The following is a 26,285-nucleotide window of genomic DNA, read 5'->3' on the forward strand; positions in this document are numbered from 1 at the left end:
GCTGCTGCACGCAATGTTGATGGTGAACAGATCAGAACACTGACAGAATCCATGGATGGCAGGCTTTTGAGTGTCCTTGCAAAGAAAGGTGGCTATATTGGTCACTGATTAGTTTTTGTTTTGTTTTTGAATGTCAGAAATGTATATTTGTGAACGTAGAGATGTTATATTGGTTTCACTGGTAAAAATAAATAATTGAAATGGGTATATATTTGTTTTTTGTTAAGTTGCCTAATAATTATGAACAGTAATAGTCACCTGCACACAGAGATTTCCCCCTAAAATAGCTAAAACTAAAAACAAACTAAAAACTACTTCCAAAAATATTCAGCTTTGATATTAATGAGTTTTTGTGGTTCATTGAGAACATGGTTGTTGTTCAATAATAAAATGATTCCTCAAAAATACAACTTGCCTAATAATTCTGCACTCCCTGTAGATTCATATTTTATAAGGTTTATAATTATATGGTCAAACTGATATATAATACAATTAAATATAGTTTAAATAAGTGTATACAATAAAACGAATTAACTCATTGTATGTGATGCTTTTCTCTCGTAATTGAACGTATTTTTAGCATGTTTTACTTCATGTATGCAAAGTTTCTACTTTTTATGGCACAGGCTGTTTATAAATGCAGTTATATGTATCAATTTCGTTTCTGGCTAAGCTGCAATCGTTATTACCATTAATGAGCTAAATCAAAACAAAACATTGTATACCTAATTTCAGCATTAGTTGTTGTTCACCACTAGATGGCGCACTTGTTATTACTGGAATAAATGTTAGTAGGCAAAGGAATATTTTACTTAATATTATAAACCATTTCAATGTAGTGTTGTAATTGGCCCATGAACATTTACAGCTTATTGTTAAACTATTGCATAACTATTGTATTATAACAGTGATCATAATAATATTTATCAATGTATAGATTTTTTTTTAGATTCTCAAAAGCTACTGAAATTAAAAATGTATATCAATAAATATGTTGGGACAATTGTTATTGTTTACATCCCTCAAAATTGTCTGTATTTTCCTTTTTAGGTATTGGTGGAGGAAATCTTTGAAGCATCAAAACACATTATAGTATATCAAAGGAGAAAATACATGAATTTAGAATGACATAAAGGGGTAAGTAATCACGCATTTCCATTTCATAAAATGTGAACTGTTTATTTATTAAATCAGCTTAAATATGATACAGAGGGAAGGTTGGATATTTGTCTGAAATAAGCAGAACTTAAATTGTTAATTAGCAAAAATTACATGTAATTTTAAAACAGTCAAAACAAAGCAATTACGTAAACTAATCTTTTAATAAAGCTAAATAATGTAACGATGCTTTTTGGCATAAATAATAAAAAATGCATAGATAAAGATCTAGGAATGATATATAGACAGTTTTGCAGCATCTTCAAGGCCTTCATTGACTCAGTCATTCAATTCTTTCAGACCTGGAGAAAAGATGATCATGTATTTAGTTTTGTTTTTAAAAACCAGAATAATCATTGTATTAAGATACCATAATAATGCAGGTGTTTTACCTTGCAGTCGGTTTTGAATCCAGCGTGCTTTTGGGTCAGTGCAGTACCTTTCCTTCTCTGCGTAGAAGCTGTAGGACAGAAATACAGTAATGAGATGAACACAATATTGTACATATAAAAAACTGATATAATATACATAGAGTTGAAGTCAGAGTTATTAGCCCCTCTTAATTATTAGCCCCCGTTTATCCCCCCCCCCCCCCAATTTATGTTTAATGGAGAGAAGATATTTTTCAACAAATTTCTAAACATAATAGTTTTAGTAACTCATTTCTAATAACTGATTTATTTTATCTTTGCCATGATGACAGTAAATAATATTTTACTAGATATTTTTAAGACACTTCTATACAGCTTAAATTGACATTTAAAGGCTTAACTAGGTTAATAAGGTGAACTAGGCAGGTTAGGGTAATTAGACAAGTTATTTTATAACAACGGTTTGTTCTGTAGACTATTGGAAAAATCTAATTAGTTTAAAAGAACTAATAATTTTGTTCTTAAAATGTTTCAAAAAAATTTAAAACTGCTTTTATTTTAGCTGAAATAAAACAAACAAGACTTTCTCCAGAAGAAAAAAATATTATCAGACATACTGCGAAGATTTCCTTGCTCTGTAAAACATCACTTGGGAAACGTAAAAAAAAAAAAAAAAAAAAAAAAAAATTAAAAGGGGGCTAATAATTCTGACTTCAGCTGTATAAAGGAATGTAGACTATGAAGTGAGAACTTACATTATAGCATCAACACATGGACTCAGAGCAGGCTGATGCTTGTACGCAGTCAGTTTAATATCAGGAGGGATTCTTCCCCTGGACACCTCCTTACAGCATGTTACTCCAACTCGAGTGGGGCGACGATCTGAAAGAAATGCAGAGATTTTAATTTCCAACATCATGCTCTAGACATAGTGTAGCGTATATGTGTGAAAACGAGAAGATCGTGAGCTTGATAAGGGCACCATTAAAGAAAACAAAACTGCATAACAGCTTAACGGCATAGTGCAGCAGTGCTGTCACTAACAATACAAGGACATTCATGCAAAAATGAACAAATTTGCAGTTATTTTTGTATTTACGCTTATTAGTAGAACTAGTATTCAGCTTAAAGTACTAAGGCTAATTAGGTTAAGGATAGGCAAGTTGGGGTAATTAGGCAAGCGTTGTATTAGAGTGGTTTGTTTTGTAGACAATTGAAAAAAAAATGTTTAAGGGGGCTAATAATATTGACCTTAAAATGTTTTTGTTTTTTTTTAAATTAAAAACTGCTTTCCTTCTAGCCGTAATAAAACATTTAAGATGTTTTCCGGAAGAAAAAATATTCTCGGAAATACTGTGAAAAATTTCTTGCTCTGTTAAACATCATTTGGCAAATCTTTGAAAAAGAATAAAAAATCATAATAATAAAATAATTATTTACTAATAACTCTATATATTACAGGCAAAACTAAATGAATATCAGAAACGGTGAGTAAATTATCACAATATTCATTTTTGGCTTTGTTTAAACATCATTACTAGAATATTATGCCTCACGAATGCCTGTTGATGTGAATTAAATAAAATAAATAAAATGTTTGAGTATAACCAACCCCTAAACAACAACAATAATATTAATAATAATAATAATAATAATAATAATCAAATCCATAAATATGAATACAGTAAAGAACTTACAGTTTCCTTGCTGTGCGGTAACACAAACAAAAACCATCATCATCAGAGCTAATTTGCAGCTAAGATGCATGATGTTTTGCGAAAAAATGTTCAGATAAAGAGAAGAGGAAGAAGTCTGCAGGCAAGTATGTTTTTTGAAGATGCTATCTAGCCCTGAGTCCTTTTATACATGTTTTTTACAACAGGATGTGCATCTCTAGCCAGAGTAACTTGTAGAGTCATGTGACAAACTAGCCATAAATCATGATCAAAGCAGTTTGACATCCTGTAAATTTATTTTTTTTATTTTCTATAAGCAGTAATACACAAAGAGACTGCATGACTGATATTGATATCTAAAATGATGCATGTTTAGTTACTTACAGTTGGCTTGCGCTCCAGTAAAGCATCCCATTAGGGCGATCAAAACAGCAATGGTGAGTAATCTAGCAGTCCAGGCCATAGTTCTTGGTGTCCAGATCAAGGTGTTTGGTGAAGGTCAGCTGTGCGTGTGTTGATAATGTGGGTACTTAATTAGGAGGAGATCTTTTAAAAGTTTTACAGCAGGTGGAATGAATGTGTCACAAAATGCTCCAGCATAATTCTGAAACCATTGCATCAAGTGATCATCTGCCTTCACAGGTTTTCACACTTCGCACCCACAAAACAGTCAGTTTTACGAATCAGCATAATTTATGAGAAACCAATATCCCCCCAGAAGGAAAATGAACTAACAAACCACAATGGCACGTAGGTTTTAATTTGTGTTAACTAAGGGTTATTATAGTTAACTATAACTGTAATCTATATAAAAACAACACGTATACTGTTTAAAATAAAATACTTGTTTACTTTATTAAAAAAAATCTTTTTCTTAAAACGTAATTGCTTAGTATTTCATTTGTTTCAGTTCATGTACTAGAATAGCTAAAACTAAAATAAATAAAAACTAGATAAAGTAGATAATATTATGAAAATATAAAATAGAATATATAAAACGGATAAAATTGTAATGAAAACACTATAAAGCTTTAAACTTATCAAAACACAATACTATTTAATGGTTTTCTGATATGGTTTTCCCTTTACACCCAACCCAGAAATGTGGGTACTCTGGTTCTCTACAGGATTATAATGTGTCCATACAAAATCATAATTTATTAAATGATTATTGCTAAGAGTGTCTTTCTGAATCTCCGGAAATCAGACTCTTTTCCTTAATTTAAGACATGATTAAATCATCTCATTCAAATATTGCACATGGAAAGAGTCCACTAAGGAGTTACTGATAATCTTGATAGGCTTACAATATATGGCAACCATTTTTTGATCACCTGGACCAATATAACGTGGATTCTGAGCAGCAGTGTGATGCTATGCTCACTACCCCTATTGACTGCCTCTTTGTATTTTCGTTGAAAACTTTTTATGTTTATATGCCCTAATTGTTTTTTTAATAATAACTTATTTATTATCAATTTATTATTAATTATTATTATTATCACCATTATTTTTGTTGTACTATCATGATTATTTTGTGTATTAATTTTTTTTTATTGTTGTTGTGTTGCTTGGTAATTATTGAAAAATGTAAAACAAATAAAAACACTTGTTAAAAAATGCAATACTATTTTAATAATAATAATAATAATAATAATAATGATAATAATAACAACAAATACTACTAATAATATATAAATAAATCAAAAATAGTATTTAAAATAGTCCTAAGACAAAAAAATAATTATATATAATTTATATATATATATTTTTATCACCTATAACTTTGGGTCTCCTTAACTGAGAATAGTTTAAGTTCAGTAGATCCATTTTCTCCCAAATAATCAACAACCAGTTGCTCGTTTTCAAATGTAAATGTTTTTCATAATGAATAATTAAACATTCTGGAGAAAACAACTGTGAAAAAATAATACACATCCTTTTTTGTTTTTACATTTTTTCTTTCTTTCTTTCTTTCTGTACACTGAATCAACTTTTTTTTTAAATCTACACAAAATACATTTTAAAGTTGCCTAATTAATTAAAACAAACAAAATCCATAATAATAATTACAACTTATGATTAAAAGATTGTAAGATAAAGGATTTCTCAAATTGATGGAACATCCATTTTTTAAATAAATGTTGGAAAAAAGACTTGAACCAATTTATTTATGCAACATAACTTGATTATGGATGAAATGTACTTCTGTAACAAATTGTACACAGCCAGAAACCAGTTACAAAGAAAAGTAAAAATACTAATAATACATAATACATAATAGACTGACAAAGAAATTCATATAAATCAATCTGCAATTCACTCAGACTTCTATTAGTCAATTGTCTATTGTCAGTAATGTGAATTAACTATTTTTCAATGTGAAATACAATATACTATACAATATAAGCTAACAATTTGTTTGACTGTAGTTCAGTTCAGGAATCATCACTGTCAACTTGCTTTGTATCATCAATGTAATTTACAATATACTATATTTATTGTGAATCATGTAAATATTTCGATTATACAACAGCAAAACTTTAAAAATGGTTTTAAAAATACTTTCTTTGTGATACTATATGTTGATTTCATATTGAGTTTACTTTTAGTCATTTATGATCCATAATCCTGCCAGATCCTTTCACATTTCACATCTCACTAATGGATGATGTTGGTGGTGGCGTTGAAATTGTTTTTATGAAAAGTGTTCTCCTATGAAAAAAGCAATAAATAAATAAAATACTGTAAATGCAAACAATTAAACAATGTGAATAAAAATGTACCCTATGGAATATGTGACAATATGTATCATTTTAAAGTTTTTATTTTACTACTAGTTTCTTCAGAATTGATTTGTTCTACTTACAAAAACTGCTGAACTTTCCTCCGCGCCCATGGTTGTCTGGGATCAGAGCAGAAATCCCCTTGTTCAGTCTCAAAGCTGTCAAAATAAATGAAAACCGATACTTAAAGTCGTACAGTATGTTGTTGAGCTCAAGACTTAAAAAGTTGCTTTAATACTTAATTCACTATTAATTACTACGAAATATAAATAAAACATTAAATTTCTAGTTTTAAAATGATAGGTTGAATTATTTTGTAAAATATTCTTTAATAATGTTATTTTTTTCTTTATAAAAGTTAAATCACTTCTGATCAAACATGGGTTTTCTGGAATGAATTGTGATTCTTACATGATGGCCTTTACACATAGATGACTTTTACGTTGTATTCTGATACCAATGATAGGATCAGTCACCTCCACTTTGGAGACTGATTTACAGCAATTTGTCCCATATTTATCAGTGGCATCTGTAAAGACTGAAAAACAGGGAAGTTGTTGGGAAGTTTTGCTGGTTAGATTCTTTTGAAACAGCACACAAGGCATTTTTTCAGGGCATGCTTACTGACAGATTTGAACACAGCCACTCTTAAAATAAGCATAAATAAAAAAAAAGTCATACAAATCTGAATAAGTTTTTTATAAATAAAATATTTTAAGAACTTATTACAAATTTAAATAAATTATTCATTATATGGACAAAAATACATGTAAGGGATACTTAACCTTTTAAAGGATTTTAGACGGACTTCCAGTTTCGATATGAGAGGGTACCATGCACCTCAAGACAGCTTAGTGAAAAATCTAATATAACTTTGTCAGAACATCTTGTAAAAGATTGTGAGCACTAATATATGTATAGTCTCACATTCTAGAAACTACTAACCGACTTCAGGATTTAATTTGTCTAGTTTTCTTATTAAGCCGGCAAAATCTGGAAAAACCCAGACCAGCCCATGACAGACCTCCGGGTCTTGTGTGGAAGAAACACCTGAAGAGGATGCTCCAGAGGCGGAAAGTTCAGTCATCCTTAACGCGATATCTTCCCTCCACACAGAACGTCACTCAATCAAATCAAACATTGGGTAAATTTTAGATACGAAGACAGCAACTTGCTGTCACTATCAGAGGAGAACTTGGCAATTTCGGAGATTAAAGTTACGACGGATGATCATGCTGCGAAATTAAGCCTAGTTACACTTCCACTTCTTCGGACACTATAGTTAAGATGGAACATGATCTGGTTAAACTGAAGCTCACCATGGAGCAACTTACTAAAAAATGTATAGATCTTTACTGAACATTAAAGAGGGTGCTGAATTCGGAGTGAAGCCTAGAGATTCTCTGCCCAACTCCTGACAGAAGCCTTGTCACTACAGAAATCTCCACTTGTGGATCGTGCCCACCGAGCTCTGCGTGCCCGTCCTGGAAATGATGAACCACCTCGTGCTTTCAATTTGCGCCTGCATTATGTCCACGAGATGGAAGAAATAATGCAAAAGGCAGCTAGGATGTAACAGATTGTAATCAAGGTACAAAGAATTAGCCTCTTTCCCGCTATTCCATTTGCTGTGGTAAAGCGATGCACACTTTTCAAATGTGTGAGGGAGTTGCTGAAGAATTTTAAATGCAAGAAGTGGAGGCAAAGAACTGCCAAACATGAAGCAGACATTGTATATCCCCAACTGTTACACCAACATTATGTGTTCATTTGCTTATTAGACAAGTAATAGATAAGCTATAGACAAGTTAAAACTAGTTTGCTCTTTGCATTGCATTATGTGACTGAAGTTTAATCAGTTATGTTAGATCCCTTAGTGCCCATTTTGAATCAGTCACAGGCAGACATGTTGTGTGTGTGCATGTAAATGATACAACCATATCTAACAGCCCATAGTTACTTGTGTTGGCTCTCTTTTGAAGCACACGTTGAGATTACTTGGAGGAATTAATGCTCTGGCAACTGTTAGTTCCTGTGGTTCCTATTAATGTTTGAGGGAAACATTAATTTCACACTGTGATCAAAACTGACTGAAGCTACCTGTACATTTAAACAGTTTTATTGCACAACTTCTAGCCAATCAGAATCACAATTTTCAACAGACCATGGAATTATTCAAAACAAAGCCTCTTCCTAAGTTTTTTTGTGTGCTTTTCACAGAAGAAAGCCATTTTTAGCAATATTTTGTGATGCATATTATTTATGAATAGTGTGCTGAGATCTTGTTGTGGCCTGAGGTTGTGGTAATTTTTCATGTTAAGGGTGAAAATCTGACTCATGATATCACCATGACAGTTTAAAGGATTGAACTGGCATATCGCTGTCACACTTACGTTTACATACTTGACCACAGTGGCGCTTCGCTGACATGTTGTCTTGTTTATGGTAATAAAAACCATTTAGATTAGACACATAATGGTCACTAAAATGCTAAAATGACAGCACAAGTAGCATTATAAACAATGTGCAGCAGAATTTATACACACCCTTTTATGACTGGAGACCTCAAGGTATTATCAGGACCCCCTTGTTTTAATTTTGTTTTGTACTGTATACATTTATTTGTTTTTTTTTAAACCATTGAATACTGTAAAACATCCCATTTTATGACATTTTAATTTTTGTGTGTGCCTCATACTAGACTATTAAAGCATGTTGGCATCAATTGAATTAAACCTATCATTATAATCAAAATTTAAATAAGCAACTTCACATTGATCAGTAGATTATTATAAAGCAGTACTATAAACTATAAATCCAGTGATACAGATATCCTAGAACTTACTTGAAGCCTTCTGTGATGTAACAAGAACCACCATCATCATCAGAGCTAATTTCCAACAAATACTCATCATGTTTTGTGAAAAATATTAAGATAAAGACAAGAGGAAGAAGTCTTCAGACTAGTTTGTTGTGAAAGCGCTGCTACTACTACTTCTTCTTTGGGTTTTAATAGCAACTTACATATTGCATTACTGCCATCTTCTGGAGATGCTTACTTCCCATGTACCTCATTTATCCAGCCTTGCTAATACTGATTTTGCTGCAGACCCAAATGCTCCCATAATCCTTTCTAGATATTATTAGGGAATTATATAAGTATTGTAATTAATCTGATTCCCATTCAAATCTGCTCCCTGTCAACACTTGCAATACATCTAATCTTGTGTCACTTTTTAATGTTTGTCCTTAACATTAATTCTCCATGTTAGCTGTGATTCAAACCACACTCCCTAAAATGCTTACTTTCAACTCTTTTTAGACAATTCCAACACAATCTTAACTTATTTTTTTATATATTAATTTTACTTTCTTCCTTTATCATATAGAGCAGTGTTTCTCAACCATGTTCCTAGAGGACCACCAACTCTGCACATTTTCCATACATATGCACTATTCTATGCCGTTTTGTAGTATAAATAGTGTGAGTAGTACATTCACACTGAAAACTCTAAAAAGAATAAGTGCACTTTCAATTCCCGGGTTATGCACATATTCAAGTGGTAAAATGAAGTGTGGATTGTTGGACATTTCACACACTCAACGGCCGCTGCTTTGCTCGCATAGCGGAAGGAGCAGAGCTTTTGGCACTGATGTTGTATTACTTTATTTATTTTGGATTGTTAAAGCAAAATTCTTCCACTAGAGTGATTATAGCACCTATAGTGAATGTGGTTATATTCATGGCAGGTATCATTTGGTAGTTTAGTTATTTATGTCAATATTTGGCAACCGTCAAACCTCATCAGAAAAAAATGGTTTGAATTTTCGCTTAGTAAAAAAAAAATTATGCCGTGTCCCAATTAACATACTTATACTATGCCCTAAATGTATGTACTTTTTTGTAAAGGAAAAGTATACACCTTTGAGTGTAACAGAAGAGTATGCAAGCGTTGGGACATACTTCCTCGTTAACAGATTGTTATTTTGCTTGGGTACATTCCTTGTCAATCGTCTCAACACATCATTCACATTTCTTTCATGTTTAATTACCTATCATATTGGAGAATGAGCAGCAGGATAATCTGTCATTCGTAGTCTTCATGCAGATAAATCTCAAGTCTTTGGGTAATTTGCTGGCAGCTAGCTACAGTATCTGCAACTCTCATGTTTGCCCACTAAAGCTAAGTACCTGGATAGGAGACCACATGGAAAAGCTAGGTTGCTGCTGTAAGTGGTGTTAGTGAAGCCAGTAGGGGGCACTCTACCTGCGGTCTGTGTGGATCCTAATGCCCCAGTATAGCGAAGGGGATGCTATACTGTAATTGAGCACCGTCTTTCGGATGAGACGTTAAACCAAGACTCTCTGTGGTTGTTAAAAATACTAGGATGTCCTTTAAAAAAAGAGTAGGGATTTAACCCCGGGAGCCTGGCAAAATTTGCCCACTGGCCTCTGTCCATCATGGCCTCCTTACCATCTGCATATAATAATTGGCTTCATCACTCTGTCTCCTCTCCTGCGGTCTGGCGCAATATGGCTGCCGTCACATCATGCAGGTGGATGAGGAGGAGGAGATCCCCCCCAAAAATGTGTAAAAGTGCTTTGAGTGTAAGGAATGAAATGTAAGGAATTATTATTATTATTATTATTACTGTTATTATTATTATTATTATTATTATTATTATTATTGTTGTTGTTGTTGTTGTTATTATTGTTATTATGCATTCTGAAGTAATGTCCAAACATATCTTGATATAAGTTCACATTTTTGTTGCAGATGAAATATAACATGGAAAACTTGGTTTAAATATGTTTCAGTTGGCTAGATATTGATTAACAGTCTAAAGCAACTTTACCAAAGCCAAATTCAGGTCCAACGTGGGCAATATTGGCGGTTAGAGTATGGACGCTTCTACACTTTGTATTTTTACTGTAAATAGTAGGCCATCCGGGAATCTACGACAGACTCTTTTCAACATACTAGGGTTTGGGACATACTAATTCTATTTTCGAATACTATTTTGGATGGATAGTATGCGAATTGGGATGTAGCACTAGTGTTGCATTTGGGATGATACTACATAAATATACTATGCTGTTGAGTGTGTCAGTGCATAAGTACATAGTACATTAGTGTATAGTGTGCCATTTGGGATGCCACTCATGTCTCCTTAACCAAACTCACCTGATTCAGATCATCAGCTCATTAGCGGAGACGGAAAGACCTGTAATGGGTGTGACAGACAAAAGAGACATCCAAAACATGCAGTGTTGGTGGTCCTCCAGGTAAGTGGTTGAGAAACACTGATATAGACCAACGGAGGGCCATAGCCCTGCACAGTTTAGTTCCAACCCTGCTTCAACACATATTTCAAATACATTTAAAAACAAACCTGAAAGACTAAATTCTTAAGTTTCATCAGCTATGTTTAATTGGGTTTAAAGCTAAACTGTTCAAGATCTGTGGCCCTCCAGGAACATAGTTTTACACTTGTGATATATAGAATCCTAATTCTGCATTTTCCTTTACTCTCTCTAATGGTTTCAGCATAAGCAACGGATTATGCTGGATTTCGTCATCCCCAGAAAGCAGTACTATGGTTGCCTCCACAATACCAACACTTTGGCTTAACACCCTCCCCACATTTCCAGTACTCATGATCTCCTCCACATTTAGCACATCTTCTCTGATTTTACGTCCCTTTATGACAAAATTTCTGGCAGTTACAGTATAATGTCTCACAGGCTTTTTCCTTACATTAGACTTATAAATCTAAAGACTACTTCTTTAGGTGGTATTTTTGTCTGTCAATATTAGCAAGAAGAATCTCTGTTTAATTTTTTATTCAGTTTGGCAAATTTAAGGTCTCATACATTAGAACACTCTAAATAGGAGACTCTTTCTACCACTCCTATGCAACAGTTTTGTTACCAATAACCCCTCAAATCCTTACAACCACATTTAGAAAGTCAAACCTCGAATCAACTTTTCTTGCTTACCCAGCTTCACCCATCTGACTTATTCTCTCTCTCTCATGACTAGTCAGTTTCTAAGTTGTAGCTCTCCTTATTACATCCTCCCATTTATTTTCTCCTTGGTCATCGCTACACTGCAATTTAAAAAAAAAAATCATTTTCTGGCTAATTCTGGCACCAACTTGCTATATATATATATATATATATATATATATATATATATATATATATATATATATATATATATATATATATATATATATATATATATATATATAAGGTATTTTATACTTTAATAGGTTTAGTAATGTTCATTTATTGATGTTTTGATTTAATATTTAAGTCATCTATAAATTTTTTTTTTTTCATATGAGGCCTTTTGGTTATGTGATTATTTTCAAAGAGTCCATTTTCAGTGTTTACTGTCATGTTGTGGGGGAAATTATGGTTAAAAAAATTCTGGGAGTTTTAAAATAACTTTATTTTTACAATTTTGAGTTTATTTGCATGTTGCCTGAACTTTATGCATTATAAATACATACAGTTAAATTTTAATTATTTTGTTGCACATTTACAATTGAAAGTCATAGTCGTGGTCATTATACTAAAATTTACACTGTAAGAAAAGTTGAAAGTGCAATGGTTTGCATAATAAATACATATTTTCACCCATATTTTCTTATTATTTACACTAAGTGGACCACATTTAATTACTGTAAATTTACACATAAAGGACATTTTAAAAGCAGCATTTACATGCACACAATTTTAATGTGCAGAAGTATAGCAGTCTGCTTCATATAGCAGAAGTATTTTTAAAGGTTATAAGGTTAAAAATTTGTCCATCAATTACATAGATTTTGGGAAAACGGACCAAAATCACACTGCATGTTACACAGCACAGAAAAAGTACGCAGCCAGAAATCAGTTACAAAATTTAAATAAATAAATAATATGGCAAAGAGAAAAGTGTCTTCATGCCAAAGGATCTTTCATGCATTCAGAAACATCAACCACAAGCAAACAGTAGCTGCTGATCACAGTTTATTTGCAGTTTCATATTGCAATACATTTGCATCATACACTTACAATAAATCCAGGTTTGTTCTCATTTAAATCAATCTGTGATTCACTCAGACTTGCGTCACAATTTAATGACATAAGTCCAATATCAGTAAATTGAGTGACGTATATTTCAATGTGAAATAAAATATAAGCTTACAGTATGTTTGACATAGTTCATTTTCCAAAATAAGTTAATAAGTTAAGAACAGTCTCATTCAAATTTCTCTACATTATAATTGTGCTTCTATTTGACAACATAACGTTTAAATATTCAATTTAAATAGGCATAACTTAGTAATAGTTACATTTTCAAAATACAACAGCAAAAATTTATAACAAGCTTAAAAATAACTTTATAGAAATATATTAATATGTCATAATAAGTTGACTCTTAGAAAATTAGTTTACAATCTGTCTGGAGCTTTAGCAGATCCCTCCACATTGCGCTCACTAATAGATGATGTTGGCAGTGACGTGGATGTCTGTTGACTGATTTTCAAATTTCTGCTGTTAAAAAAAGCAACAAATAAATAAATTAATAACATACAATACAACAATGCGAACACAAATGTTTCCTATGAAATATGTGACAATATGAATCATTTTAAAGGTTTTATTTTGCTACATAATTGTTGTGTTTTACTTACAGAAATTGCTGAGCTTTCCTCCGCACCCATGGCTGTCTGGGATCAGAGCAGAAATCCCCTCGATCAGTCTCAAAGCTGTCAAGAATAATAAAACATTTAACAAACCAATATTTAAAGTCGTATGCTGTTTTTAAATTGAAAGACTGTTTTATTTATGTAAAACATTCTGTAATAATGTTTGCTTCTTCAAAAAAAGTTCAATCACTTCTGATCAAACATGGGTTTTCTGGAATGAATTGTGATTCTTACATGATGGCATTTACACATGGAAGACTTTTACGTTGTATCCTGACACCGATGATAGGATCAGTCACCTCTACTGTGGAGACTGATCTACAGCAGTTTATCACCCTTTCCGCATCTGCTATGATAGAAAAGCAAAATAAACTTCAACTTTCTGCATCTTTCCATCAGTTAGAATAATATAGGAACAGTTTAGAGTATTTTACCTGTTACAGTCCAGATAGCAGACACAATAACAACAATAGCGAAACTCCTCATGAGGATCCTTTTGTCCATTTTCACAGTCAATCTTGAAGTCTGAACTCTCGCTTCTTGTGTCTGAGAGAGAATGTATTCAGGACTCTAACTAGTTCGTCTTAAGTAGTCAATAAAGCGGAACTTGAACAGCATGGGCTGCATCCTCTTAACTGCGGCCAGATTTATTTTTGTAGATGATTTCATCAATGTTCTGTTTCGTCATTGAATCTGGATTTCCATTTGGTTTCATGAGGGGAGTGAAGTCATTATTCACAGTAGGTGGGAAATGTCAGTTGCTAAATTAATATATGCAAATGCAAATAGGGGATCTCTGAAGAAAGAGCTTCTTGATTTAATGTTTAACATTACAGTAGGTGTCAGCAATTTAATAGTTATACAGTCAGGTCTATAAATACTGGGACATCGACACAATTCTAACATTTTTGGTTCTATACACCAACATAATGGATATAAACTGAAATGAACAAGACGTGCTTTAATTTGAAGATACAGTATTTATATCCAAATTAGGTTAACAGTTTAGGAATTACAACAGTTTGCATATGTGCCTCTCACTTGTTAAGGGACCAAATGTAATGGGACAGAATAATAATCATAAATAAAACTTTCACTTTTTAATACTTGGTTGCAAATCGTTTGCAGTCAATTATAGCCTGAAGTCTGGAATCCTTAGACATCACCAGATGCTGGGGTCCATTACTACAACTGTCTTCAGTTCCTGCTTATTCTTGGGGCATTTTCCCTTTAGTTTTGTCTTTAGCAAGTGAAATGCATGCTCAATCGGATTCAGGTTTGGGGTTTGACATGGCTATTGCATGACATTCCACTTCTTTCCTTTCAAAAACTCTTTGGTTGCTTTTGCAGTATTCTTTGGGTCATTGTCCATCTGCTCTGTGAAGGACCGTCTAATGAGTTCTGAAGTATTGAGCTTAATATGAGCACAAAATATTGCCTGAACCCCTTCAGAATTCATCCCTTTGTCAGCAGTCACATCATCAATAAATACAAAAGAATGAGTCATACGCCCACATGCCCTCACCATGACACTACCACCACCATGCTTCACTGCTTAGGATCATGAGCAGTTCCTTTCTTTCTCCATACTCTTCTCTTCTTATCACTCTGGTACAAGTTGATCTTGATCTCATCTGTCCATAGGATGTTGTTCCAGCACTGTGAAGGCTTTTTTAGAGGCTTATCTGGCCTTCCTGTTTTTGAGGCTCACCAATGGTTTACATTTTGTCGTGAATCCTCTGTATTCACTCTGGTGAGGTCTTCTCTTGATTGTTGACTTTGACACACATACACCAACATCCTAGGGAGTGTTCTTGATCTGGCCAACTGTTGTGGATGGTGTTTTCTTTACCAGGGAAATAATTCTTCAGTTGTCCACCACAGTTATTTGGTCTTCCGGGTCTTTTGGTGTTGCTGAGCTCACTGATGCGTTTTTTTTTCTTTTTAAGAATGTTTCAAACAGTTTTTTTTTTTTGCTTTCTCTTTGATGGGTTTGTTTGTTTGTTTTTCAGCCTAATTTTGGCTTGCTACACTATAGTGACATCTCTTTGGATCTTATCTTGAGAGTTGACAGTAACAGATTCCAAATGCAAATAGCACACTTGAAATTAAATCTGGAACTCGTATCTGCTTATTGTTATTGGGATAATGAGGGAATAACACACACTTAGCCATGGAACAGCTGAGAAGCCAATTGTCCAATTACTTTTGGCCCTTTAACAAGTGGGAGGCACATATGCAAACTACTGTAATTCATACACTGGTTACCTGTTTTTGGATATAAATACCCTCAAATTGAAGTTTTCAGCCTATAGTTAAAGCACCTTGCTTGGATGCTTGGTAAAATAAAATATTTTTATTTTTAAATACCAATAAAGGATGACCAGTATATTATATATTTTTTTAAAAGTTCAAATGTATTTTATCTTGTGGTTTTGCTCATAAAGCAAAATAGGAAGAAAGGAAAACATTTAGCTTTTTTTCATCTTAGGACTTAGTTGGAGTTTTGCTGGTTAGTGGGATGGCAAGGGTCTTAGTAATGATTTTTTTAGGGGGTTATCACATTTTATTGGGACAGGACAAGCATTGGGAGCAGAGAGGGGGGAAGGATCGGAAAAGGACCTAAAGCCAGGAATCCAACTCAGATCACTGTGAACACCAGAGTGCTCTATGTCGGTGCACTTAACCAGGCTATTGGTGCCGACAGGATGGCAAGGTTCAAGTTTTCCAATTGCTGCTCTTCTTATGTCCTTCCAATACCCTAAGATGTAGAGTGCAAATTAAGACATTTTAGATGAAATCTGAAAGCTCTCACCATCCATAGTCAACAGTTAAAAGACAATACGAAGCTCCAAGAACACTTTTGTGCAGGGGTTCTCAACCTTTTTCACTTCAGGGCCCATCTCTTTCTATTCACCTTATTCTTTTGGCAAATTTGAGATCTGCAGTGTCTCACCACCCTAAAACCATCTAAATATGGGACTCTTTCTATTACTATGCAGCAGTCTTTTTTTGTATTCATACAGTCACTTTTGTTACCTTACTGTCTTTACCTTCTACAACTTTCCCTGGACTACAATAACCAATCATCAAATTTCTCTCTCCCAGTACTCTCTCCATAGATGCAAATTTGGTTTGTGAGTCTCAATGCTTTAACTTTCTTTACCTTTTCCTACTCCCTCAAACCTCACAACCATACTTAACAAATCAGACCTTGAGTCAACTCTATGATTCACCCATCTGAAATATTTTCTTTCTCTCATGATCAGTCAATTTCTTAATTCTAGCTCTCCTTATTACATCCTCCCATTCATTTTCTCCTTGGTCATCGCTACACTGCATTTTTTTATCATCTTCTGGTTCATTCTGGCACCATCCTGCTATATTAGATGTTTTTTTTAAAGATTTTTTATACTTTAATAAGTTGGGTAATGTTTATTTATTGATGTTTTGATGTAATATTTAATCATCTATAACCTATTTTTTCTTTATATGAGCCCTTTTGGTTATGTGGATGTTTTCAGATTATACCCATTTCCATTACTCCTCACATTTGTCTTGTGTTATGTCATTGTGTGGAGGAAATTATGGTTATGGTTTATTAAATACACATAAAGGACATAAGCAGCTTTAAAATTGACACAGTTTTAATGTGACCTTTATATAGCAAAAGTAATTTTTAAGGTTGAAGAAATGTCCATTAACAACATAAATGTAGGGGGAAAGGGACCAAAATCCCACACAGCACAGAAATAGTACACAGCCAGAGTTCAGTTACAAAGAAAAATATGACAAAGAGAAAAAGTGTCTTCATGCCAGAGGAAGAACATCCTTCATACATTCAGAAACATCAACCACAAGCAAACAGTAGCTGCTGATCACAGTTTATTTGAAGTTTCATATTGCATTTGCAACATACACTCATAATAAAATCCAGGTTTGTTCTCTTTCAAATCAATCTGCAATTCACTCAGACTTGCGTCACACTTTAATGGCATAAGTCCATTATCAGTAAAGTGAGTGACTTATATTTCAATGTGAAATAAAATACAAGCTAACAATATGTTTCACATAGTTTATTTTCTGAAATAATTTAATAAATTAAGAACTGTCTCATTCAGGTTTCTCTACATAATAGTTATGCTTCTATTTGACAACATAACATTTAAATATTAAATTTAAATAGGCTTAACTTAGTAAATGTCACATTTTCAAAATACAACAGCAAAACTTTATAACAAGGTTAAAAATAACTTCATGGAAATATAATGATATGTCATAATGAGTTTACTCTTAGATATTCTTGATTCACAATCTGTCTGGAGCTTAAGCAGATCCCTCCCCATTAGTTTGCTCACTAATGGATGACGTTGGTTCTGGCGTGAATGTCATCGGTGGCGTGGATGTCAGTGGTGGCGTGGATGTCAGTGTTGGTGTAGATGTCAGTGTTTGCGTGGATGTCTGTTGATTGGTTTTGAAATTTCTGCTGTTAAAAAGGCAATAAATAAAATAAATTACAAACAATTAAACAGCTTGAACAAAATAATATTAAAGCTCCTATTTTGCTACAAGTTGTATCAAAATAGTTTTGTTTAACTTACATAAACTGCATGACTTTCCTCCGCACCCATGGCTGTCTGGGGTCAGAGCAGAAATCCCCTCGATCAGTCTCAAAGCTGTCAAAGAGAATGAAAACATAAAAAAAAAATAAACTAAACTAAATAAAGTTGCTTGTATATTTATTTCACATTAAATTAAAAAGAAATTTCAATTAATGGATTTAAATAAATGTGAAATATTTTTTTTATTCAAATGTTGATTTTTTTTATAAAGCATTCTCCAATAAAAGTAGCTTTTCCAAAAAATGTTATCTTTTTTTTTTTTTTTTTTTTTTTTTAAGAAATGAACCCTTTCTTACATGATGGCCTTCACACATGGAAGACTTTGATTTTGCATCCTGACACCGATGATCGGATCAGTCACCACTACTGTGGAGACTGATTTACAGCAATTTGTCCCCTTTTCTTCAATGGCATCTGCAAAGACAGAAAACAAGATAAACCTCAATATTTAGCTTTTTTTTCAGGTAGAATAATATAAAAACAGTTAAGAGTGCTTTACCTGTTACACCCCAGATAACAGATGCAATAACAACAATTGTCAAACTCCTCACGAGGATTCTTTGTGTTTCCATTGTCACAGTCGTTCTTAAAATCTGAACTCTCGCTTCTTGTGTCTGAGAGAGAATGCATTCAGGACTCGTACTAGTTCGTCTTAAGTAGTCAATAAAGCGGAACTTGAATGCATAGGCTACATCCTCTTAACTGCGGCCACATTTATTTTTGTAGATGATTTCATCATTGTATTTGGATTTCCATTTGGTTCCATGAAGGGAGTGAAGTCATTTTTCACAGTAGATGTGAAATGTGAACTGCTCAATCAAAATATTCAAATGCAGATGGGAGATCTCTGAAAAAAGAGCTTCTCGATTTAATGTTTAACATTACAGTAGGTGTCAGCAATTTAATAGATAGAAATTCCTTGTATGCTTGGCAAAATAAATAGTATTTATTTTTAAATGTCAATAGATAGTGTACATTAGATTAGATTTTTCATTGGCTAAAAGTATTTCATCTTGAAACGCTGCTCATTTGAATAAAGCAAAATAGGAAGGAAGGAAGAGAGCTGACCATTTACTATTTCTTCATCTTTGGGGTTTGTTGGGGAAATTTTCTGGTAAGTTAGCAGTATGGCAAGGGCCTAGTTTTCCATTTCACAATGTTTTCTCTCTTAGTTTCTCCATATGGTCATTTTCTCTTGAAATACAAGACTGTTTCACTGGCAGTATGACAGCATGCTTACTGAGCGATTTTAACACACATAAAATACAAGGTTAATGGGTGAGTTCACCCAAAAATGAAAATTGTATTAATAATTCATATCATACCCTCATATCCTTTCCAACCCCTGAGATGCAGAATTATGCAAATTAAGACATTTTATATGAAATCTGAGAGCTCTCTGACCTTCTATAGGCAACAACAGTTCTAAGATAATACGAAGCTCCAAGAACACTTTTGTGCGCCAGAAAAACCTGTAAAATAACCAATTTCTTTACTTTCATGTTAGGTCAGGGTGCGCACAACAGACAATACAATGTATATATTTGCCATTAGATACAAAGGCATTAGGGTGTTTTTGGAGCAAACAGTGCTGGACAACAGGGTTAAGGATAAAAATGCAGTTTATTCATAAGATTAGTCAGACAGGCAATGGTAAAACAGGAGTAAACAGATACATACAGATAATTCAGAATCGTGAATGGTCAATACAGTTGGCAAGGAATCAAAACGAGTTAACAAGGCAAGGGTTCAAAACATGGCTATAGGCTAGACGAGAAGAGAATGCTGCGTAGTGTTCCAAGACAACAAGACTCAGCAACGTATGTGTTTGTGTGCTATATATATATATGGTCCATGTAATCAGTTTTTAAGCAGCTCCCTGCTGTGTGTGTGTGTAATAAAAAGAAGAACTGGAACAGGTGTGAGTGTGTGGTGGATGGCAGGATTTGTAGTTCCTTTGGTTACAGGATTGTCTGGGTGATGGTGAATGTTCTCCAGGGTTAAATCGCTGGTGATTGTGACTGTTTGTGGCAAACGTTTTTGTGTGATTACATTTGAACCACTTAAGACACATGAAATGTCTTTTTTTTATGTCTCAGGATTGTTGATGTCTATGGAGGTTTTTTTTTTTAAGATGAATGTAGGTATCAGGGTTTTGGAACAGCAGGAAGGTGAGTAAATAATAACAGCATTTTCATTTTTGGGTAAAATAACCCTGTAATGTTATTGAGTTATATAATAGTTTGTGTAATATAATATAATGTTTAATAACTAAATACCTTAGATAAAACTGTAAATATATTTTTGTTAATGTGTTAATTTGTCTTCTCAAAATATTTGAGAATTAATGTTCAGTGCTGTTTTGGATTCGATAGAATTCATTGTATGGACATTAACACAAAAACAGAGGTCACACTTTATTTTGATGGTCTGTTTGTTGAATTTAAGTTACATTGCATCTACATGCCAACTAATTCTCAATAGATTATAAGTAGACTGTTAGGTTGGGGTTAGGGTAAAGCAAAATAATCTACATTATCATTTTAAGGTCATGTATATCGTGTAGGATGTGCGTGTTGATATCTTATGACCTGAGGCTGTGATGATGTTTCTATTTGAGGTTAAAATCTGTCCCACAGCTATATTTACTTTACAAGGCCACCATCGCACCACCTACACTGTTTGTCGTTTAGTTTAGAAGTATTATGATTGTAACAATTCTAATATGAAAGCATCAGCTCTTGCTATATAAACACAGTCAGTCAGATCTAGTAATCATCACTAATCATCTGATGAGAGTAAGGAAAGATGGCTGAAAGACTAAAGTTGAGTTTGGCTTTAATTGATACTGATCATCTTATCTTGTAAAATGTGCTCATTGTATAAATGGTATGCCAGATCACAAACATAAATGGACATTCAAATGCTGTTTCAATGACCTCAATATTGTAAGAATGAGGTTTAACTACAGTGGTTCTAACCGTAGTTTTGCCTAATAACTTAAACAAGTCAGTATGATTATGAAAAGCTTGACATTTCTAGTTAAAACATTCTTCTGCAATCTTATACCAAAACTGGAAATGAGGGCAGTTATAATAGCCTAATATGTGGGAGAGCATTACTATTATGTGATATTACAAGGCAATTTAGTGTTAAAGTTAAATCAAAAGTAATTCACAGAGTGCTTGAAAATGAAATGATTTAATAAGAATAATTTGCTGTGATTACAACTGAGTTATAAAATAACAGCATAGAATTGTCAATTCCTTGACAATATGACCAAAGCTCAAAAACTGAGCCATTCAAACTGACCAATGAAGAGCTTCATCAGTATGTGACCACATCATAAAAAACCCTAAATCCACACATCTTACCCAGGCGCTTTTTTTAGCAGCACTTCTGCTTTAAAACGTGTATGGGCCTTTTAGGGAAAAATACATGTTTGCACCAAAAAACTAATGCATGTGGTCAATTTAATCATTCCAATGTTGATTGTAGCTTGCTTATACATGCAAATTATGCTACATGCAATATCTCCCAACATCAAAAAAAACAAACAAACAAAAAAAAAAAAAGATGGAAAAAAATACACAACTATAAGCATGTTATAGGCTGGGCTCTGTAGTTGTAACTTGGGATGCCAGTATCAGTATTAGATTCAGTTCTGTGCTTTTGTGTTTATTTCCCGAGCATGGTGCTCTGATCATTTTGAATAGCTCTTATTATTAATATTTGTATTATTATTATTATTATTATTGTTATTACATTTTATTTTTGCTAGAAATAAATAAAATTTCAGAAGGTCTAAACCATACCTAACAACACTCCTGTTTTTCTCGGTAGTCTCCCGTATTTTACACCCATCTCCCACCACCCTCCCGTCTTGTTATCTATACTGGAAAACTTTTGTAAATTTACAGAATTCCCTCTTTTTGGTACAGTCTCCAACTGATATAGTATCCAATTGTTCTACATTGTCCCTCTGTATTCTCCTACTTTGTCAAATTGTCCTACCTCCCGTTCAAAAAGTAGCACCTGAACAAGCTAATCAAGCTCTTACTTGGTATACTTGAAACATCCAGGCTGGTGTGTTGAGGCAAGTTGGAGCAAAACCCTGTAGGGACACCAGCCCTCCAGGACCAGGATTGGTGACCTCTGATCTAAACACTCTCAAAAACTCTTTGCACATTCACCACATGGAGAATTTACATCTTAATTGGAACCCAAGAGCAAAATTCATGTTAAACCAATGATGTCAAATCACTTTCATTTGAATCACCTTGTGAATTAAACCTGCCTGGAAGACAGCTTACTTGTGTGAAGCTCTTATGTTTGGGTTTCTTGAGTTTTTTTAACACAAAGGAAGTTATTTTGAAAAATGCTAGAAACCTGTAACCTCTGACTAACATTGTATTTGTTTTTCCTACTTTGGATGTCAATGGCTTTTTTCAAAATGTCTTCTTTTGTGTTTAACACATAAAAAACTCATAAACGGATATAACTTCACACAGATTTGTGTCACTTGTATAGTTTTGAATGGGGAAAAGTGTTACGGTCAATATGGCAAATAAAGCCCCACCCTCTAGTAAAGGAGACAAACATCGATCACGATAGACTGACAATTTTCCGTTTGTTCGTTTCTAGGTGAGTTTCTGCCGATTGTGTGTGATTCGAACATTTACAAATGAAACTAAAGAGACAGTTGTTGTTACAGTAATTTTAGTGGTGATTCCTTATATGAATTTTATTATAAGCTTGGTAAGCAATTTTGGAGAATTTAATGTTTCCTCATTTAGACAGAATGCCTGAGCATACTGCTCGAGAGGTGTTTCAAAGATGGCCACAGAGTAAAATGACTTGCCTTAAAGGGACTTTGCTTTAAAATCGGCTTTAATAATGCTTATTATTGACTGACACTGATGATGTATATGATTCTCATAAGATTCTAATGGTATAATAACCTTGGATAAAAATATCAGGTTTCACGGTATTGTGATTACCACTGTAAAATATGTGCTTTTTAAATGTCTGGGTAAAAAACTAAAACTTTTTTCCCCTTTGAAACATTTAAACTATGTTGTAACTGTAAACATGTTACACTAAATAATTCAAATAATAATAATAATAATAATTCACTGACATTTGCTGTTCTCGTTACAATTTAAAATGGCATCTTTGGATATCTTTTCTGCTGGAGATGCAGTTGTCCTAAAAACATTAAAATAAAAAAAATCTACATACAGTACCAATAGGAACAGTATAGCAAAACATTTTGGCGTTTTTAAAACCTTGACTTTTCAAACTGCTATACCTTGAAAACGATTATCGTTTCATGCCTAATATGCAACTCAGTTATAACTATCTCTTAAATCTGTGTCATGCTTAAAGAAAATTGAGGTTGATCTCTGTTTGAACACTATGTATTGAGAGAGAAATTAGTTTAGAAGCAAGACTAAGTGCTTGTGTGTTATTTTTACTATTATACAGTATGTTACGTTTTTGGTGGGAGTTCAGTTAGCAAACAGCTAACATAAAATACATTTTCATGTAGTTATACTTTAGTCAAGTTGTTTCTGCTGATCTTTTCAAAGTAAATCAGCAAATGCACATTCTTAGATATGTCTGACAATTACTAGAGGAAGATGATGCACAGTTCCCATCATTAGGGTGTTACAGAGAAATGGAACGTATGACACAGTCGTTTCATCTGACAGTCATAGAGTGTTTGTGTGTGTGTGTGTGTGTGTGTGTGTGTGTGTGTTCATCTTGATTACTGTGACCTCTGTATAAAATCTGTCTCAGAAAGCTACTGACACACACACAAACCACAAAGACCCTCCTTAGACAGTCTGATTCTTTCCAATCATTTTATTAGATGTTGCTCATTTACTTTTGCTCTACATGAGTGACAGTATTATTGTGATTCCGGTGTTTACATGTCTGGACTGCACTTTAATAATGTGACTAAAATACTTCACCATGTCTTAATTTGATTTCTGTTTAGTTTAATTATGACCTTAATTGGATTAAATTAATCAAAAATCGCTGTTTACATGGAGTACTGTCTTAATCATATTAAAATCGGAGCATTGGCGTCCATGTAAGCTTACTCATTGTGAGGTGGAAGTAGAAAATAACTTATAATACTTTCATTCAGTTAAACTGATTTCAGAGAAATATTTGTAACACTTTATAATAACTACACACTGTGAATCATTTGTTAAGCATTAGCAAATAGTTTAGTCATCATCTGTTAAGCATTAGCTCTACATTATAAGACATTAGTAAGCAGTTTATAACTACATACAAATGATGTGTTATTGACTTAAAAGTCCATTTATAATGTTTTTAATAACTTCACTTTCATACTTTGTTACTGATTAATTTTTCATAACTAAATTAAGTATTGCAGTATTTACAAATCACGGTCACACTTTACAATAAGGTTCATTAGTTAATGTTAATAAATGCTTTTACTAACATGAACAAACCATGAACAATACATCTACTACTGTTTTTGTTCATGTTAGTTAACGTTAACGAAAATACAGTAGTTCATTGTTAGTTCATGTTAACTCACGGTGCATTAACTAATGTTAACAAGCATGGACTTGGATGTTAATAATGCATTAGTTAATGTTCAATTATGATTAATAAATGTTGTACATGTGTTGTTCATGGTTAGTTCATGTTAGTAAATGCATTAACTAATGAACCTTATTGTAAAGTGTTACCTTTTTTGGCAACACTTTACAATAAGAGTACATTAGTAAACGTTAGTTAATGCATTAGTTAACATAAACTAACAATGAATAACGCATCTATTAAGCCTTACTTACCCTTTGTTAATGCTAACTAAACATTTATGTGTTAGCTAAAGCATTAGTAAACATGATCTAACAGTAAACAACGCCTTTGTTCAGCATTACTTAATCTTGTTTATGTTAATTTACACTTAATGGATCTTTTTTACATGAACAGATTAATTAGTTAATGTTTACTTAATACATTAACGGTGTACACTTAACAATAAGGTTCTCAATTCTATTAACAAATGCTTTATTAATGATAAATCGTTTTAGTAAATAGTTAACAAACATGAATAACAGATGAAGCTGAGGTTTCAATGTAAAGCACTTCAACAGAGCCCCCCTTTGTCTCTGACGCTGATCAGGAACTATACACTTATCATAAGCTCTACCAATTGGTAGAGTAGTTAAAATGAGCAAAGTTTTTGTATTTGAACCTGATTTTTTTTTGTTTATGTTAACTAACACAACTAACATTGTAAGTTCTTATGAACAAGGATATGGTATTGCTTTATAAATGTGTTGTTCATTAATAGGTTAAGTTATCTAATCATCTATTAACAAGTACGTTGTTAAGTGCAGGGGTTTCTCAACCTTTTTCACTTCGAGGCCCACCTTTTCCTCTGAAAACTTTTTAAAGGATTTAACCAATTGTCTAGAGAAAAAGAATATTTTAAAGCTTTATTTATTGGCAAAACATTTATTTTGCCTTTTGTTATTCCCTTATATATATATATATATATATATATATATATATATATATATATATATATATATATATATATATAATTGCTCACTCAATACTCTAGTACTTGAGTACTTGAGACTTTTTATCAGTAAAGGAACCTGACAGGACTACAGGAGATGGCAAAAACACTGCTGCAGCTTTGAATCAGACTTCTATTCATCTATTGATCTATATCCATTAAAATAAACAACCAACCCTAAATGTAAACTTAAAATACAGTAGAAACTGTCTATATCTGTTGAAACACATCAATCTGAAGGTGGTTTGGTTTGTAGCTGTACATTTCTAGTAACAGTGAACAGCTGTTCACTACTGAAACACCACCAAGTCTCGCTAGATCCTCTGGACACGCCTTCAAGCTAAAGAGAATTGGGACACCCCTACCCCTTCACGGGAACGCGAAAATCGAGG

The 26,285-nt window shown here is 33.1% G+C and overlaps 3 protein-coding genes across 5 annotated transcripts; all 3 read right to left on the reverse strand.

The window, feature by feature from the left end:
• Positions 1-1,163: 1,163 nt before the first annotated feature.
• ccl34b.4 (chemokine (C-C motif) ligand 34b, duplicate 4) lies at positions 1,164-3,798 on the reverse strand. Of its 2 annotated transcripts, none has more exon segments than NM_001115049.2 (4): positions 1,164-1,460; positions 1,551-1,618; positions 2,285-2,411; positions 3,590-3,798. In NM_001115049.2, coding segments are annotated over 4 exon segments (297 nt in total). In that variant the 5' UTR covers positions 3,669-3,798; the 3' UTR covers positions 1,164-1,437.
• A 1,559-nt stretch (positions 3,799-5,357) lies between these two features.
• Positions 5,358-8,986, reverse strand: LOC100141478 (chemokine CCL-CUa). Its single transcript, XM_073940878.1, has 4 exons — positions 8,837-8,986; positions 6,403-6,529; positions 6,075-6,149; positions 5,358-5,920 (listed from the first exon to the last, which is right to left on the reverse strand). The coding sequence occupies exons 1-4, from the start codon at positions 8,904-8,906 to the stop codon at positions 5,857-5,859; spliced, it is 336 nt and encodes a 111-aa protein (XP_073796979.1). The 5' UTR covers positions 8,907-8,986; the 3' UTR covers positions 5,358-5,856.
• A 6,724-nt stretch (positions 8,987-15,710) lies between these two features.
• On the reverse strand, positions 15,711-18,951 carry LOC100002392 (chemokine CCL-C17a). Of its 2 annotated transcripts, none has more exons than XM_068217842.2 (4): positions 18,817-18,947; positions 18,614-18,731; positions 18,297-18,371; positions 15,711-18,178 (listed from the first exon to the last, which is right to left on the reverse strand). In XM_068217842.2, exons 1-4 carry the CDS (start codon positions 18,887-18,889, stop codon positions 18,022-18,024), a joined length of 423 nt encoding a protein of 140 aa, XP_068073943.1. In that variant the 5' UTR covers positions 18,890-18,947; the 3' UTR covers positions 15,711-18,021. The 2 variants fall into 2 exon arrangements, with proteins under 2 accessions (XP_068073943.1, NP_001348325.1); NM_001361396.1 differs by having other exon boundaries at positions 17,591-18,181; positions 18,817-18,951.
• Positions 18,952-26,285: the final 7,334 nt, after the last annotated feature.

Source organism: Danio rerio, chromosome 24 (genome assembly GCF_049306965.1).
Source record: "Danio rerio strain Tuebingen ecotype United States chromosome 24, GRCz12tu, whole genome shotgun sequence".
NCBI classification, from domain to species: Eukaryota; Metazoa; Chordata; class Actinopteri; order Cypriniformes; family Danionidae; genus Danio; species Danio rerio.

Bases quoted from the DNA above. Each gene is read 5' to 3' on its own strand.
- ccl34b.4 (XM_005162795.6), bottom strand. From the start codon at position 3,296: ATGCATCTTAGCTGCAAATTAGCTCTGATGATGATGGTTTTTGTTTGT. The intron at 2,412-3,226 runs GTAAGTTCTTTA...CATTTCTTTCAG, and splicing joins TACCGCACAGCAAGGAAACT to ATCGTCGCCCCACTCGAGTT. The intron at 1,619-2,284 runs GTAAGTTCTCAC...TCTGTCCTACAG, and splicing joins CCATGTGTTGATGCTATAAT to CTTCTACGCAGAGAAGGAAA.
- LOC100141478 (XM_073940878.1), bottom strand. From the start codon at position 8,906: ATGATGAGTATTTGTTGGAAATTAGCTCTGATGATGATGGTGGTTCTT. The intron at 6,530-8,836 runs GTAAGTTCTAGG...CCTGTTTTTCAG, and splicing joins TACATCACAGAAGGCTTCAA to TCTTTACAGATGCCACTGAT. The intron at 6,150-6,402 runs GTAAGAATCACA...TTATTTTGACAG, and splicing joins CTATGTGTAAAGGCCATCAT to CTTTGAGACTGAACAAGGGG.
- LOC100002392 (NM_001361396.1), bottom strand. From the start codon at position 18,889: ATGGAAACACAAAGAATCCTCGTGAGGAGTTTGACAATTGTTGTTATT. The intron at 18,732-18,816 runs GTAAAGCACTCT...CTGTCTTTGCAG, and splicing joins TGTTATCTGGGGTGTAACAG to ATGCCATTGAAGAAAAGGGG. The intron at 18,372-18,613 runs GTAAGAAAGGGT...TCTCTTTGACAG, and splicing joins CCATGTGTGAAGGCCATCAT to CTTTGAGACTGATCGAGGGG.